General features: G+C 38.5%; 1 protein-coding gene across 2 annotated transcripts; it reads left to right on the top strand.

Moving 5' to 3' along the window:
• The first annotated feature begins 518 nt into the window (after positions 1 to 518).
• LOC133520437 (elongation factor 1-alpha 2) lies at positions 519 to 17,545 on the top strand. 2 transcript variants are annotated; one of them, XM_061854848.1, is made up of 11 exons: positions 519 to 671; positions 1,651 to 1,865; positions 2,637 to 2,786; positions 2,874 to 3,093; positions 6,238 to 6,383; positions 11,017 to 11,149; positions 11,236 to 11,351; positions 13,390 to 13,479; positions 15,465 to 15,585; positions 15,837 to 16,003; positions 16,272 to 17,545. In XM_061854848.1, exons 2-11 carry the CDS (start codon positions 1,692 to 1,694, stop codon positions 16,341 to 16,343), a joined length of 1,389 nt encoding a protein of 462 aa, XP_061710832.1. In that variant the 5' UTR covers positions 519 to 671; positions 1,651 to 1,691; the 3' UTR covers positions 16,344 to 17,545. The 2 variants fall into 2 exon arrangements, with proteins under 2 accessions (XP_061710832.1, XP_061710841.1); XM_061854857.1 differs by lacking the exon at positions 519 to 671 and adding an exon at positions 736 to 832.
• Positions 17,546 to 17,844: the final 299 nt, after the last annotated feature.

Genomic DNA, 17,844 nt, shown 5'->3' with positions numbered 1-17,844 from the left:
TAAATAAGTTTAATGACATTTCAATCTGTTTCGGGAAGATAATTTTTTCCATAAGATAATTTGTTCCGCTTGGCAAAATATCCTAGCAAAATCCCTGTATGTCGTGCAGTTGTGTAATTTTTTGACCAGAATCTGGAGCGGCTTTAGGTATAAAATACGTCTCTAGTTTTGTCTCTCTCGTCCACTTACTAAAAAGAGACAGGTGCTATTTATGAATGAATACGTAGGTGAGAAGGAATGAGTTGGTACTCATATAAAAAATATAATAATAGTGCATTTATCATTATCACGTTATTTTTAATTATTCAATATTCAATAGCCAATCAACAGAATAGGTTGAATTTTATATCCATATTTTTGCAAAACTACTGGCAGGCTTGGTGAAACAGTTGAACAGAATGAAAATTGTACCCGGTGAAAAGAAAATTGTTATATCCGGCATCATAATAACCGCAATTAAAATACGATAACTGTGTTATTCAAGTAAGCTGAGACATAAAAATAAAACTAGATATTTATTATATGAAAACTACAAGGGAATTAAATTAATTATTTTAACTTAACTAGATAAAAAGTACTAATTTGATTCTATTGATTCGAGTTCCCGGGCGACGTAGCAACGGCGCATGCTCGAAAAGCGCTCGGAAAATTCGCGACTACGGCTGCTGAAGGTGAGTATTCTATATTTTCTTATTATAATCTTATTAGATTTTATTAATTACCTACCTATCTTTGTAGAAACGCATTTTTCGGTTTCTACTGATAATATTTTTCAATATAAGCACATTTTGACTTTGCATAAAACTATATTACGTGCAAATTGATTTTGCCGGTAGGTCTTCGATTTAATTGCGCAATTCAATAATGTTAGAAAACTTATGTGGAAATATTTGTCATTTAAAACTTCGTAGTGCATACTGCATAGATACACAGCTTAAAGTATTAAATATTGCACAGTCTTATGCTGCACCTTCAGTTACTCTCATTATAAATGTCGTCCTTCAAATTCGTTATTTTAATTTTGCAACAAATATGGATGTGAAATACATAATTCTAGCTTGTTGCTATTAAATAGTATTTTGACATATCTTTTGTAATCTGCTATTTGAAAAGAGACACGTCACCACGTGAAAGTCTTTAAAACTTAACTCTTCCTCCATAGGAATCTAATTGGGGCATATTTTTATCAATTGGTTTACGATGTCACTTAATCGTTCTTGCAGGGAATTGATCGTCTTTAGATATATAGACGGACAAAATGGAGGCAGGCATGCGTTGCGCCGGCAAGTCCATGTGTCACGCTCGCCAATATATGCGGCTTTAGATTATTCTATTTTCAAACGTGCAAATGTATGCACTTACGCTTATTATAGCACAGATCAAGTCTACTAAATTTAGACAATGCATTGACTTATAGTGGCAGTACACGACTTTTTCTTTTATTGTGGGCTGAAAACCGACTTGCCTGAGCGTTTGCACCTTGGTTTTACAGTGTGAAAGCCATCTTAGAATCGACCGTTGAGCATTAAATTACATTGAACAAGCCTGGCAGAATATTACTTGCCTGTCTTACATAATTACCACGAAGAAGCGTTAGAAATGTTATATTTGTTTGAGTTATTTATCCCCATTCGTGATATTTGTCTGTAGGTCCGGTTGGTTTCAAATAATTAATTTGATAACCGCTTAAGATGGGTAAGGAGAAGACGCATATTAATATCGTGGTGATCGGCCACGTGGACTCCGGCAAGTCCACCACCACCGGGCACCTCATCTACAAATGTGGTGGCATCGACAAACGCACCATCGAGAAGTTTGAAAAGGAAGCTCAGGAGATGGGCAAGGGATCCTTCAAGTATGCTTGGGTGAGTCTTTATTAGGATCCAGTAGGTACCTATCCTGATACGATACAGTAGCAAAAGAATTGGCACTATTGTTTCGTTAGATCATATCATTCCACTTTACACTTAGTACTAATTTTTTTGTAAATATATAAAAGCCTAAATATAAGAAATATTCTGAGAGTACTTTCTTAAATAATCACACTGAAACTTAAAAAAAGGTTCCCCGCTGACCACTAACTTATAAAAACCTACTTCCAAAAAAGATCCAAAATGTAATAAAGATTTTCAATGAAAATGTGTCTATCGATTAAGCCGTTTAATGAGTTTTCGCAAATAAAATCACACCAGAGACGAAGAACTTCCATTTGTTTATTTTTTTGAGTCCAATAATGGGTACCGTACCTACTTTTGAGTATGTTTTTTATCCGCAGCAGCGGAACCCTACACTTATCGTGGCCAGGCAATACCGATATCCTTTATACCAAGTTTCATGCTTTCTACCGGATGGAATTAGGTATTGCTACTCTTGAAATTTGTAAGGGAAAATAGGTACCTACAATACTTTACACTTACAATAAAAGAATATTTTACTTTGATAGCTTTGAAATATTAACTTGAATTTGATGATAACATTGCAATCTGATGCGGATATCATTTTTGAATTAATTGTTTCCTCTTTATATACATTTACATATCGGGTGACTTTTTATAGCCAGGTGCCAGGGAAATTGCAGATAATATGTTGTTACTTAATATTTTGCCCCAACATTTTTGAATTCTGTACTATTTTAGGTATTAGACAAGTTAAAAGCAGAGCGTGAGCGCGGTATCACGATCGATATTGCACTGTGGAAGTTCGAGACTGCTAAGTACTATGTGACAATCATCGACGCACCCGGACACAGGGACTTCATCAAGAACATGATCACTGGCACCTCCCAGGTAACTAAAGCTGTAAAGTTGCTGTTTTGCGAGAAAATGTCTGCAAACAAGTAAATGGATTGGTAATAGGAATGATGCAATTTGCAGGCGGATTGCGCTGTTTTAATAGTGGCTGCCGGTACGGGAGAGTTCGAAGCCGGCATCAGCAAGAACGGGCAGACTCGCGAGCACGCGCTCCTTGCGTTTACGCTTGGAGTCAAGCAGCTGGTCGTGGGTGTCAACAAGATGGACTCCACCGAGCCGCCCTACCACGAGGCCCGCTACGAGGAGATCAAGAAGGAAGTGTCCTCTTATATCAAGAAAATTGGTTTGTAGTTCATTCACATATATATATAGTGACAAACCCACAATGTTTCACTTCATGAAAAGTCTATGCAGAGTTAGTTAGCTTAGACTGATTCTAGTCTACGTATATTTACTATAGTCTTCTAAATTATAAATTCGCGAGAATTTCGTAACTTGGTAAAGTCTAACTATTTAATATTACTTGACGGCTTTTAAAGAAAGGTATTTTTAAGTTTCGAGGAGAGCGGAAAGGTAAGTATACCTATAATAACTAATTGTAGCGGAAGCGATTCGAGCGAACAAATATAGCACAGTCAATGCCGACTTGCACCTTTTACTTGCATTCCATTCGACCTTCAGTCCAATCGTTTGGTTACTTCCCATTTGTTTTATAGAACTAAGAAGTATTTCACGAATTTAAAAAGGCGAAAACTAAAACTGTACATGACAGGATAGCATACACTAAATTGCAAAAAAGACTATTTCCTTAATGGTCCACATGAAATTAAAAAACCGGACAAGTGCGAGTAGGGCACTTTTGTGTATATCTAAAACAGCTAAAACAATACTACAGAGAGGACCACTGCGACATTAATGTACAGTGTGTTTATTTAGTCACCTGAGGGCCTACCGAGAACCACGTTCGACGTGTTGCCTCCCTATCACACTTACGCACGAATTTACAAGTGCGACAGAGAGGCAACACGTCGAACGTGGTTCGCGGTAGGCTCTCTGGAATCATGTACGTAAGGTCCTACCGAGAACGCTTTTTCTGTCTCAGCCGAGAACGAGACCGTGACCGAGATTCAATGGCATTCTCGGCCGAGACCGAGACCGAGACCGAGAATTTATAAAATAGAAGAAAAAAACGCGATTTTTGCAATCAAAATGTTTTAATAGTCGAAATTCGATGATTTATCAGAAAAAGTTTTCATGGCCAATTCGTAGCGCTATTAAATAAATAGTATTTTTAGGGTTCCGTAGCCAAAATGGCAAAAACCCTTAAAGTTTCGCCATTGCCGTCTGTCTGTCTGTCCGTATGTCACAACCATTTTACTCGAAAACTATACGATATATTTTATAACAATATATGGAACGAAGGTGTATTATGTAAGTCGCATCTAAGTAAGGTAAATAATTAAGCTGTAATAAATACTTTTCAGGAAAATTATTTTAAATATATGCTTATTAAAATGAAGGAAGTGCCACAAACATTCGCTCTTTTGCTTGTCTGGCTTTTTGTATTGTATGAAGGTACGGAACCCTCCATTATGCGTTGCCCGACACGCACTTGGCCGGTTTTTCTAGTGCGGATGTGCACAAATAGAGGTACAGTAACAATAATCAAAATTAAAAAAGTTATATATTGTTACCCAAAAAAAGTAATTTTTCAGCGTTATGGTCCGTTAACATGTGACTATGCTCGTCGTTTAACCGGTCAGTTAGTGACTTGCTACTAAGCTAAGCCACATTAAATGAAAATCCACCTATGTCTCAAAAACCACACCGCGAGTTTCGTCAAAATTGCATAGAAGCATCCGCAAAGTTAGCATAAAATTATGTCCAATATTCCACAACAGTAATCCGCCTTAGGTATTGTTTTGTAATTACCTACTGCTTTACCTTTTCCCGTAAACAAAAATATATTACGTATCAAAATATCCAGTGTCATCTTACACCCACATCAAGTTAATTTAAGTTGCATCTCAATAACAATATACACTCATTTATTAACTCTTCCGCAATAACAACGACCACAAAACGAAAAGAAAGAACCAAAGAACAAGTCATTACTGGCAACCGAGCCTATCCGATCCCAACACCGTAATTGATAAGTAATTGGCTTAAAATGTGGGTACGAAACCAATCAAAATCACAAAAACGTCACACCAACCGGGCGATGCAACCAACGGCTGGCTTAGAAACGGGCGCTCGTGCGCGGTAAATTCAAAATCCACCAATGATAACTTATTGCCTAGTCTCGGTCTCGGCAAGAATCTCGGCCCATTTTGGCCGAGAGCCGAGACCGAGATCTCGGCCCGATTTTTGGCCGAGAATGCCGAGACCGTTATTATTGACTGATTGGCATTTAACATTTTCCATGGGAGAGTAAATTTTGCTGGAGGGTGATTTCACAATACGTCCCTGTGGTCTATTACAGGATTAAGTGTGTAAAATGCTTAAGACTGCGTAGACCGTCCAATGGCGCCCTTGCCCTCGAAAAATGTGGCCACCATTTGCCGTTTAGTTGATAAAGAGAAAAATAAGCAAATTAGAATTATGTGACTAAGACCGAAAGCTGGGGAATCTGTAGAACAACATATTGATAGGTATATTGATTTATACATAGATTAATTGGTTTATTAGAAATCACAATTTCCGTAATGAAAGCCCACGGGACGGTCGACGCAGTCTTATTACTAAAATTTGCGTTAAATGGAAATTTGTAAAAAAGCAGAAATTGTCTGCATATTGTCCGAATATGCACCTGACTCCTGTTGTACTGCAATATTCATTGCACGTTGTCCATTTAAATATTCTTGGCCGACATATGTTTTTCTACTTTTCGACTGTAATGGTTGAATTAAGATTTCGTATACCAAACTATAATTGCGAACGTTTCATGTATGTGGGAGTGTATTGCGGAAGAATTTATTTTTGACATTCACAATATAGATTCATATAAATTGACATGAATGTAATTTGTAATGCAATCGTATGTTGTGTAATAAATAAATCTAAATCTAATCTAAATCTATGGGCTCCCAACTCAACTATAAATTTTCTTTCGATACGCTGTAGTCAACTATAAAATAATTGACCAATCGCGTGCTGCCGTGCTCCCATAGAACGGGCGACGGGCGGGCGGGAGCTCGCGCCTTTGTCTTTTTGGGTACTTAGATACTTACCAATTTTCATTTCTTATTGAGGTTTTAAAGTAAAAAATAAATATTTTTGATGACTCGTAGAAAAAGTATTGTATACAATAGTAATATTGATATAATCAAGCTTTTCAATCTCGTACCTCACTTAGGCAACTCAGCGACTGAAAAGCTCTCTATTATATTACAATTCTATAAAATAGTATTAGTTTCGCGAAATAATTTGACCCAATGTTTTAAAATTAATTGCCAAGTCTCGAAAATGTTATGTGAATTGTGTACAGGCTACAACCCGGCAACCGTGGCGTTCGTGCCCATCTCGGGCTGGCACGGCGACAACATGCTGGAGCCTTCCGACAAAATGCCCTGGTTCAAGGGGTGGACCGTCGAACGCAAGGAGGGCAAAGTCGAGGGGAAATGTCTCATTGAGGTAACGCTCACTATTTTTTCACTTTAGATTTTTTTGTACTTAGTGCCATTTTGAGTAACTAAAGCTCTAAATTCTACCACGTCTTAAAAAAAGGAATAATTGGAGGAATGGATAAATAATAAAAATATTAGGTAGTTGTAGGTTCACTTATTCTTTTTTGGGCCACTCTTCACGCGGCGCGACAATTAAACAACAGATATTTTTAATACAGCCGATAAAAACAAACGGTTTTTAAGTTGTCACATCTTAAAGGTGTAAATTAGCTAAGTTGGAATGGTATTTTATCGAAATACCTACATACATAGAAAGTATAGAAACCAGTCGACCATTAGTCAAGTATATTATTGCTATGCTCTTGCAGGGCTCATCTTCGAGACATCTCTTTTGTTATTGAATACCTATAGTAGGTACATGATTGCAAACTAGAAACTTAAAAACCTACCTACCTATTTTTTAAATTACGGCACTCACTTCTCCTTGCTTAACTAATCAAAGGTCATCTAGAGGTGTTTCGGTACTGATTAGGTAAGTAAGACTAAGACATTATACGCCTACGAAATTTTGTAGTTTTCACCTAACCGAGCATACCTTATATTTCGAAGCATACCTACCATGATTCCGAGATAAGATTGCAGCCAGTTGTTCTTTCTGCATATTCATTGTTACTTAACTACGTCCACTATGTAGGTATTTTTGAATACCGAAGGTCGATCGCTCGCTCGCCTACCATAACCTTCTGATATATTTCTCAATGTTTATTTATGAGAAGCGATGAATAAAACTAATATTTCCGTATTTTGCTGCACCAAGAAGTTAAATGTCATCTAAATAAAAATCTAAGACCTATTAACCTATTATATCACATGTAGTAGGTATGTATTTAGTTGTTATTTAACCTTTTGAATGCCAAGAACACCTGGGTTCGTAATAGTCGTGCCCACGCCACACCGCCATTAGCACAGGCGCACGCGCTATCAAATCAAAGTAACCTTCACACTTTCAAGTAAGATCTACATTAGCTCGCTTGCGCCCGTGATTTTGGCGTATGAGTGGCGTTTTATTTTTGACGTAGTGTTCAAAGGGTTTTTTTTTAAGAGCCTATAAAGTGTCCCACTGCTGGGCAAAGGCCTTCCTCCTAGACTTCCAATCTTCCCGATGAACTGCAGCATCCGTCCAGTCGTTGATAAATGCTTCCAGGTCGTCCCGCCATCTCCTCTTAGGCCGACCATGCCAGCGTTTACGTTGTGGCACCCACTCCGTGGCTAGTTTAGCCCACCTCTGTGGGTGCATACGACGTACATGGCCTGCCCAGTCCCACTTTAGCCTGGCAGTTTTGACCCCAACGTCGACGATGCCTGTTTTGGTGCGCAACGTAGTGTTTCGGATCCGGTCAAAGGGTTAACTTTTAAATACATAAGTAACATTATTTGTTTCTTTTTTGTCGAGAATGTATTTATGGTTGTTGGGTAACAATGTAGGTACATTTGATATGCGATTAGCAATCGAATTAGGAACCTCCTTTTTTAGGGTTCCGTAGTCAACTAGTTTCGCCATGTCCGTCTGTCCGTCCGTCCGCAGCTTTGCTCCACGATCGCTAGTGCTAGAAAGCTACAATTTGGCATGGCGACAACGATAACAAAAACTAGAAAATATATTTTTCTTACAGTACCGCCTAAAAACTAACCCCCTTATTCATAAACGTCTACTAAAGTTGACAAGCCGCTAATAATCGTTCGTCCCTTTCCATCATACCAATACGTCGGAAAGGGACAAACGATTATTAGCGGCTTGTCAACTTTAGTAGACGTTTATGAATAAGGGGGTAAAACTACTTATAGCGAACATGATCGGTCCAGTCGTTTTTGAGTTATTGCAAAAAGGTTTCTCTTCTTAGTAAAAAGACGTACAAAGCGCTGTGAAGGTCCTCCCTTATGCTTGTAATGTATTTATTAGCCCTCGTGTATGTACGATTCCCACCGACCGGCTGGTTCGGGCCGCTCCGGAGCGCATTTTAAATGTGCTACGTGACAAAATCGGGTCTAAAAAGTCTCAAATACAGCATTTGGTGCGCACAAGGTTGTCCTTCCAACTCGTTCCATGGACCGCTCTCCTTTGACCTTTAAGATTCAAGTACCTGGTCGACCGAGCTATGCTCGGTTATAACTGTTTATTGTAATATGGTGGTGTATAGGTGATAATCTTAACTAAATTTTTTTACTAAATTAAACTTGTCTAAAACAATAAAAATTATAATATTATATATAAGTTTGAACATATAAAAAAAAAGTTAGTCACCGGGCGGGATTCGAACCCATAACACTGGTTGTTTCTTGCCGCCCGCGTCTTAACCCACTGGACCAGACGAACAGTGGCCTGCAACACGAAATTAGTGACCATATTCGGCGTCGAAAGAAAAACGCATAAAAACTCGAAAACACGCATTTTCCCAAACATAAGACTAATCTAGATCGATTGTTTACCCCCAAAAACCCCCATATACCAAATTTCAGCGAAATCGTTAGAGCCGTTTCCGAGATCCCTGAAATATAATTATATATATACAAGAATTGCTCGTTTAAAGGTATAAGATTTTAGCTTGTCGCGGACGCCTTACGGCATTTAGCATTTAAATAAGTAAGTACCTAATGTAAATCTGTACCCATCATTCCGTCTGATTCGGATATATTTAATGTTATTATATGGTGTCAATGTACATTTATGTCGCGGCGGCATACTATTAGATTACAACACAAAAAAAACGTCATACAAGCGGGAGGGCGTACTTTCGCGGCATTTTTATTATAATAAATAGACTAATGGTTCAATCAAACACTTTATCAAGGCCTGGGCTATAACCGCGAAAATCGAAGTTCGTCAATTGTGGGCATTTTTCTCTGTCACTCTAATTATGTCTTAGTAAGAATAAAAGAGAAAGATCTCCGAAGTTTGCGACTTTCAGTTTTCGCTGTAGGCCCGTGATAACAGGCCCGACGTCGAGCCCGGGCAAGAGTATTTTTGCATTTGACATTTTTGACAATTAGAGACAAGTATATTTTAACATTTAAAATATTGTTGACAATGTGCTGATATTCCGTGAAACGGAAAACGATATCGGGCAGTGTGGATGTAATTGGCGCTTCAACCGATCATGTTCAAAACAATCGTCGTGGAAAGTATTTATTAAGCTCATTTCTTTTTTTTTATTATTTTAACTTCTTAACTAAGTAACGACTGACAAAATACACCTAAGTATGTACCAATTTTTTTTTTGTAAAATGGCCTTTTTGACCTGCGTTCAGACAGGCGACGCGACGGTCGAACATGCACTACATGACGAAACTATAAGGGTTCCGTTTTTGTCATTTGGGCTATAGAACCCTAATAAGTAGAGCATTTTCTTATTTAGTTTCCAAAGCTTGGACAGTAATTACAATGAAATGGCTTATTTAGGCATTCAAACAGTGGTCCTTCGGCAAAAAGCCAAGAGTAAGAATTTCGAGTGGTCGGTCATTCACAAAGAAAGAAATGGGCGAACGTGGTGGTTAAGGGAAATGGCATACAGCTTAAGTGACAAAATAATCACTATCCTAACGTTGGCCCCGTAATTTTTGCTCGGGGGTAAGGGCTCACTTGAGAGCCTTGGACCTGCTCGGGATAGGTTACGTTTTATAAAACTACTACTAACTACATTTTTTTTTATGAATTTTTTATAATTCAAACCGCATAGGTATGAGAGATTGTCTAAAACGAGTTATTTCTTTAAAAAATAATAATAAGCAATATGGAGTAAATCTTGTTCCCACGGTTTTTTGTCCCTATCTTGTAATTATTACAAACGACAATTCGCTATGTGCACGACTGTCACGCAACCTAGCGCCCGCAAGTCTATATAGGGGAAAACGTCAATGCCCTACATCTTATAAATCTACTCCAAAACTAAAAACTACTGAACAGATTTACATACGACTTTCATCCATCAATAGAGTGATTCTCGGGGAAGGTTTAGGTATATAACTTGTTAAGGTTTTGTGTAAATTGGTTGAAATATAACGATGTTGCCGGAAAAAATCACGCTGGCAAGGAGCTTTAATCGAAAACGCTGCCTAATCCGTTTGAGCTATAACAACACAAAGTATGGTGGAGTTGTCTCTCTTTCATGGGTCTACAAAAAAGTCCGCGATGTTGAATGTCTATCTTTTAAGGATAACTTACTATACCCATTCTTAACTTCTAGAAAAAGATCACATAGTATGTGGCATCTGTAAAGCTATTTACACAGATACAGTATTAATAATTATCAAATTAAATACGTTAGTTATATTAAGTATTTCATACAGATTACAATGATCCCTTACACCATCCAATTTAAATGAATATTTCAGGAGTAACCGTAAATTAAAGTTTCATTTCGAGACATATAACTTGTACGAAATGGTAAAGACACCTTATGCGCTGGGATCGCTTTACTTACCCCCACCATGCACTTCGCACGGTTCCAATATCGACATACCTAGGTTTTTGAAATCCGCAAAATTTAAATTAATAGTGATTTAACAAATACGATTCCGTGGTCAAAACAAAACTAACATGTATAAAGGATTCCAGTTTCTTAGCTATACGTAATGTGTGCCAGGCGCTGGACGCGATCCTGCCGCCGTCGCGGCCCACGGAGAAGCCGCTGCGCCTGCCGCTGCAGGACGTGTACAAGATCGGCGGCATAGGCACCGTGCCTGTCGGCCGCGTCGAGACCGGCATCCTCAAGCCCGGTAAGTGCTCCCAACATTCCATTGATACTGGATATCAGGATTAACCGATATTTATTTTGTATGACCTTAATAATTTGTGATGTTAGGCATGGTGGTTGTATTTGCGCCGGCGGCCATCACCACCGAGGTCAAGTCTGTGGAGATGCACCACGAGGCGCTGCAAGAGGCGATGCCCGGCGACAATGTCGGATTCAACGTCAAGGTAAAGTAACTTAGTATGGTACCATCATCTGTAGGTGGAGTAGTGTTAAGTCGACCATCCGCGAATAGTTAACGAAATAGTGATCCAATGAATGACGAAAAGAAATAAAATTAAACAAAGAACGAATAAGACGAACCCAGTAGGGTAGGACATTGTTAGAAGCATAATCGGAGTATCCAGCGAAGATAAATAAATAAGTATTTAACCCTAATTAAAATTTGAATAAGTCCTTCACCTAATTCTACCCAATATAGGGACACCCAAGGGAGCTAGGTGCAGGATTTTAATACACTGATTACTCCGTGGTAGTTTATGGCCACGTCAAAAGACACCCTTGCAGTAAGTACGCTGCCTGCAACATGTAATGAGAAAGTTTTTGTTTTGCTTATTGTCAATGACAAACAAATCTCAAAACAGACCAAGTGGAAGTTGGAGTTGCGCCCTAATGGATCAGGCTTCACGCTTGACAGGTTATTTTTATGCAGACGTTTTTTCGTTATTAATATGCCAATTTTGAGGTAAGTTCGTTATACAAGAAAAATAATTAAATTCTTGTAATTGTCGGGTCAAAATTTTCGTGTAATACTCAAAATTTACCGTTTATTAGGCCGCAAAAAATCAGCGTGGACTTGTGTTGTAACAAACGACCCTGCAAACATTCTGAATATACGTATACTCTTGATTCATTTTGATACCTCGATCAATGAACAAAACAGATTCTATTTATTTATAACTCGATTTCTGTTTCATATTCCCTCTCGTTGTGTGCAATCCTGCACTACACTAACTACAAGTTTCTGTTAAACCCAATGGTTGACTAATAGAAAATGCCTTAAGGCATTAAGTCCGCCATTTGTACAATTTTATATCATTTAAATAAATGAACAGCAGTGGCAGCTGGCCTCTAGGTGATATGATGATATCACACATCACACCCAATACCATGGACAGCCGGCGCACGAAATCGCTGAACGGCTAATTTGTTTACTGTATGTCCCTCAACGAAACCATAAACACGATAATTTTGTGGATTGTGACTGTCTTGCAATTGGAACATTTAAATATTATTATTTTGTGATAAATATTTACGTATGACTAGAACAGTTAACATGCTCAACACTTAATGTTTTGTGAGTAATTTAGAGGTAAAATCTGATTACAGTTCCTCTGCCTGATGAAGGGTTAAATGTAGGTACAGATGGAGAAAATTTCCAAAAAGTTGGGAATGTTCTCAGAAATTCCTAAAAAAAATTAACTAAAGTTCTATTTTGAACTGGACAGTTTAATAAGAATTGTCAGAAATTTTCCTTTGTTTCAATTTGAGAAATTTTCTAGCGCCACATTAGTTAAGTGCGTTCTCTTGCGTACTTCATTTAATGCCTGCGTAATAGTTATTTGTTTTACAAGGGGGCAAAGTAGTCGTTTAACGATTCGAAGCTCGTGTTAATATAATGCGAAAGATTTCGGCATTGAACCACGAGCGTAGCGAGTAGTTCGTATAGTGGAATCTTGAGCGAGATGGTTTCAAAGCAACGAGGGTTAAATAAATTTTGACACCGAGTGTAACATGTAACACTGGGTGCATAGCCAACGTGACAATCGTTAACGCTCCGTAGCGAACGAAACGATACTGTCACTGTCGCACTAATATGAAAGAGTGATAGAGAGAGATGACTATGCTACGCCACGCAGCTTTAACGATTGGCACGTTGGCTACACAGCCAGGTGTGGTGAAATTATTCCATGTTTGGTATAATATAGTTTGTTATGACGGAACCCATGGCGCTCGAACTCAGCACTTGCAATGACCGGTTTTGTTGTAATCTCAACTCGTGAACCGTGGGTGTGTCGAGTTGTTCTTTTGGAATCGTGACAGGGTTCATTGAAATACAATACCTACATGAAATCGAGTGTTATTTGAAAGTAGCTCTTAGAACACTGCTGTTGATTTCACAATAATATAGATCAAGGTTGTTGGAGTCGAAATAGTTAATTAAGGTGATGCAATAGAAAGTGAAGGCAAATTTGTGCATTTCAGAACGTGTCGGTGAAGGAGCTGCGCCGCGGCTACGTGGCCGGCGACTCCAAGAACTCGCCCCCCAAGGGCGCCGCCGACTTCACCGCGCAGGTTGTTCACCCGTCACATTGATATACATTATACATCGTCGCCGCGCCTGCTAATTGCGCATTGTGCACTTTTAAAATAATACATCACTATGCACACAATAAATAATAGTACTACGTAACTATGGACATAAAGTCAAAATCTATTTGTGCTATAGTAAATTGTGCAACGAGGGGGGTAAGTGAAGTTTTGTATACGAGGGTGGTAATTCAAGACCCGAGTTTGCAATATTCTTACCCCCGGAGTTACACAATGTTTTTCATCACACTTGCGTTGCGAAGAAAAAACTAAATTTTAAACGAAATAATTTTTAAATACGGTGACATATCAAACATTCGTCCGCCATTTGTAATTTCTTGACAGGGTAGTGTCGAGGGCACCGACCTATACGGCATTCAGCCACGATTGAAAATTATGTAAAAATATTTTAAACGGCTGTTAAATTAATCAAATTATTTAATTTTAAACATAAACAGTTATAGCTTTTTTTTTCACAATCCATAACTCCCGCGGGAACAAAATAGGCTTCTGCCGTTAAGTACACCTGCATGAAATAAGAACTTTTTTGAGTAAGTGTGATGAAAAAGGTATTTGCAGTTGCAATGCAATACGATTGTTTTATACATATGCCGAAGTATGCTTAGATATCTTTTCTAAGCTAGCCCCCAACATCACTGAATGCTAGTGGCCTCGGGTTTTTATGTATGTAGGTAGGTAGTTACGTCTAGTTTACTTCATAATTTTTAATTAAGTATCTATTAAATTACCTAAGCGCTATCGGCCTATCGTAATCGTCTAGTCCTAGTCCAGGCAAGTAAAAGGTCTATACCTATGCTAAGCATTACCACTTAATTAGGAAAATGTGTACTATGTATTGTATTGTAAGGCTAACAATGCAATGGTTGCCGCTGAGAAGCAAGCATTATTACATTACAATTTGAATGCAGCTTGCACAACATTGAATGCTCATTACTGGTTGCGTTGCGTTTAGGTATATTTGACGAAATATAATTTGCACCGGCCTCTCGAACGAACTTGTATGGCGAATCGGTGCAAATTATATTTTGTCAACTGTGTAGGTAGGTATACATAAATAATTAGTTGTATAAGCTCGTTTTAAACTAAATAATAATGTCTAACATTAATTGTTTAACACAATGGACTTGCAAAATTATTAATTACTATAATTAACTAGAATTTTGATTTCAAGAAACATTACAAGATTTAATTAACTAACCTGTTACAAGCAGGTATAATAATATCAAGTGCTTATCGTCAGTAAATCATAAATTATTGTAGATTTCTTAGGCCCGTGTCATTGAGAAAACCTTGTTTAATTATTTTTAGGGTCCTGTACCTCAAAAGGAAATACGGAACCCTTATAGGAACAATTTGTTGTCCGTCCGTCTATCAGGGCCTCAGGACCCTTTATCTCGAGAATACGTGGGGTATAGAGTTGAAAGTAAAAATATAGAAGCTAAGAAAAAATCGTTAACGTAAAAAAGATAGGATTTATGCCGCAATAAACATATATTTCGACACTCTCGAGGCAATCAAAACTTATAGGGTACTTCCACCTAACACGTTGAATTTTAGCACGTAATATATTGTCTTACACTACAAGAGGGAAAAATCAGGAAACTATAAAAAAATATATGTATAAATAAATAAAAAAGTTAAATTTGTACGGAACCCTGGATGGGCGAGTCCGACTAGCTCTTACACGGCAGGTAGATGGACAGACGGACGAATGATCACTGAGGCTTGGCAAGGAGATTTCCGCTAATTTTTATTTATCTATTTATTTTAATCATTATACATACCACTGCACTGCAGAATAGTCCAACGCGTAAAAAAAAACGAAACATTGGCGGTACATTGTAATCCTTTGGGTATTACGGAACCGTAAATATAGCTTTAAACTAATAATGGATATTTTACAATTAGTATTATGCGGTCTAAAGTAAAGTGTCTGTACTCTTGCGCAGGTGATCGTGCTGAACCACCCGGGACAGATCAGCAACGGGTACACGCCGGTGCTGGATTGCCACACGGCGCACATCGCCTGCAAGTTCGCCGAGATCAAGGAGAAGTGCGACCGCCGAACCGGTACGTGACACACGTACAGGTGACTCCGACTATTTACCTAGGAAGCATTTGCGGAGCCAAAGCCATCACGTTGAGCTTCTTTCCATAATTTAATAAATCGAAATTGGTACACCGCGTGAACGCTGCGCCATGCCTGTATCATGGGCCAATTAATTAAGTAATTAAATCATTTACCCATTTAGGATGCTAAATCTAGGCAGGTGTAAAACGGTCTTTAATGTTATTGACTTATTATTGCTTATTACGTTTAGGCAAAACCACGGAGGTGGACCCGAAGTCGATAAAGTCTGGCGACGCGGCAATCGTGACGCTGGTGCCGACCAAGGCGCTGTGCGTGGAGTCGTTCTCAGAGTTCCCGCCGCTCGGCCGCTTCGCCGTGCGTGACATGCGCCAGACCGTCGCTGTCGGCGTCATCAAGGTGCCCACCACTCTGTCTACAAGTATATAGCGGCCTCTGTACAGCCCAGCATCCGATAGATAGTGACGTCCAAAGTGGCCATGGCCAAATATATTCGCTACATATCGTTATTTCTATGGTAAAGCGAACAGAGGGAAAGAGATGTACAAAATTTCATGGACACATTATAAATGGAATCCATTCATAAAGTGGCCATACACTCAGCCACGAGTGTTGTACGAGTAACTTGATAACTTTGCAAACAGCTAAGCAAGTGTTTTTCTTACAGAGTGTCAACTTTAAAGAAGTTACCACTGGAAAAATCACGAAGGCCGCCGAGAAGGCCCAGAAGAAGAAATAACTATGGAGCAGTTTAAATATAATAGTGCAGCCGGTAAACATCGTCCGCTGCGCAACGCCTCGTTCTGTCGTGCTCCTCTGTTCGGTTCCGGTCCCCCCGCCCCCCGCCTGCAGCCCGCCGGCCGCCTGCGCCCCCCTCGTAGCCTCCCTTACTCATCGGAGCTTCTTCACTGGTGACATCACGCTCATCCCTCAAGTATGCATTTATCATAGCACGATATTGTTAAAGTTAGTTCGTTTTAGTTACGCTTACGTGTTAAGTTTATGTATTTGTGATTATTTTAGTCGTAAGTTACTCTCAAAGTTTGAGTTTCCATATCTACAAGCTCGTTACGTTTTATTTTTTCATCGCAAGGAGTTCAGAAGGAAAACCAATGGTATTGCGGGTGAATTTTTAAATCACGTCACAACAGTAAATTCGCTAACTTGTACGAATAAGAGCGAACTTTCATCAAATATGTATACTTTTTCATTTATACTGAGCTCAGTCTCATCAAAAACCCTTCTAAAACTTTGTATAACTATTATAGCATTGAACCCTCTTTTCTGTCCAATTGCTAGATGTAAAAAGTTATAATATTGCGTTATTATGTACTCAAATATTTATTGGATATAATATTGCTGTCTACCTCCAGGATGTTTTTTTTACTAGTTTTATAAATTTGTTGTGCATTTAGCGATACTTAAGTATTCGAAATATTTAAGTAATTTTTAAACATGTTACTTGATTTATTCTACTTCCGTTAAATTGGCGGAGGAGTAAATGTATGTGACAACATCACGAATAGAAAGCAAAGGGTCCGTTGATTGTAAATCTGTTCCCTGTAGTTGCGTACTTACTGAGTTACATCAGTCGCATCGCACGAGACGTTAAACGTCTCTAGCAATTGGGAAAGTGTGAGCAGTAGATAATTTAATGGTATGCTTTGTTGTTAGTTATATAAAAGATAATCATATTTATCATTTCATAAACATAACTTTGGATTACTGTCATTATTGTGTAGGGTTTAATAATTCAAAGCAATAAATCCATTACGTTGTTCTTTTAAAATTTTATGATACATTTTATGACATAGTAAATGTACAACTTCTTACATAAAACACAACTCATTTTAAGCTAATGTAACTTTGTAATGTGTTTTCAATAATTTTGTAAAGACCTTTGATCCCGATAAACCAATAAAGAAGCTACTGGTATAAAAATGACTTTTTTTATTTTATGTACTTATTTGGATAAACAAATTGCGTATTAACCGTGGCCCCAACTGCTTTGTACCACAGTGGGTGCACGGGTATTTATTTTTACCTGTTGTCCCTTGTCCTACCATTCTAAACGGGTGTACGAGTAGTAATGTACTAGCGGCAGCGGCTTCGGCGGATGTGCGGCAGCGGTATTAACCATGGCCCTACCGCACTGTTTCTTTAAAAAAACATTTCTTTCACCAGTGGCGGATTAGTCACGTGGCAAAAGTGGCAAATGCTACGGGCCCCTCGCATTTGAG

Source organism: Cydia pomonella, chromosome 1, assembly GCF_033807575.1.
Source record: "Cydia pomonella isolate Wapato2018A chromosome 1, ilCydPomo1, whole genome shotgun sequence".
NCBI classification, from domain to species: Eukaryota; Metazoa; Arthropoda; class Insecta; order Lepidoptera; family Tortricidae; genus Cydia; species Cydia pomonella.
Note: the sequence above shows the minus strand (reverse complement) of the source record. Positions and strands in the feature narration are given on the sequence as shown.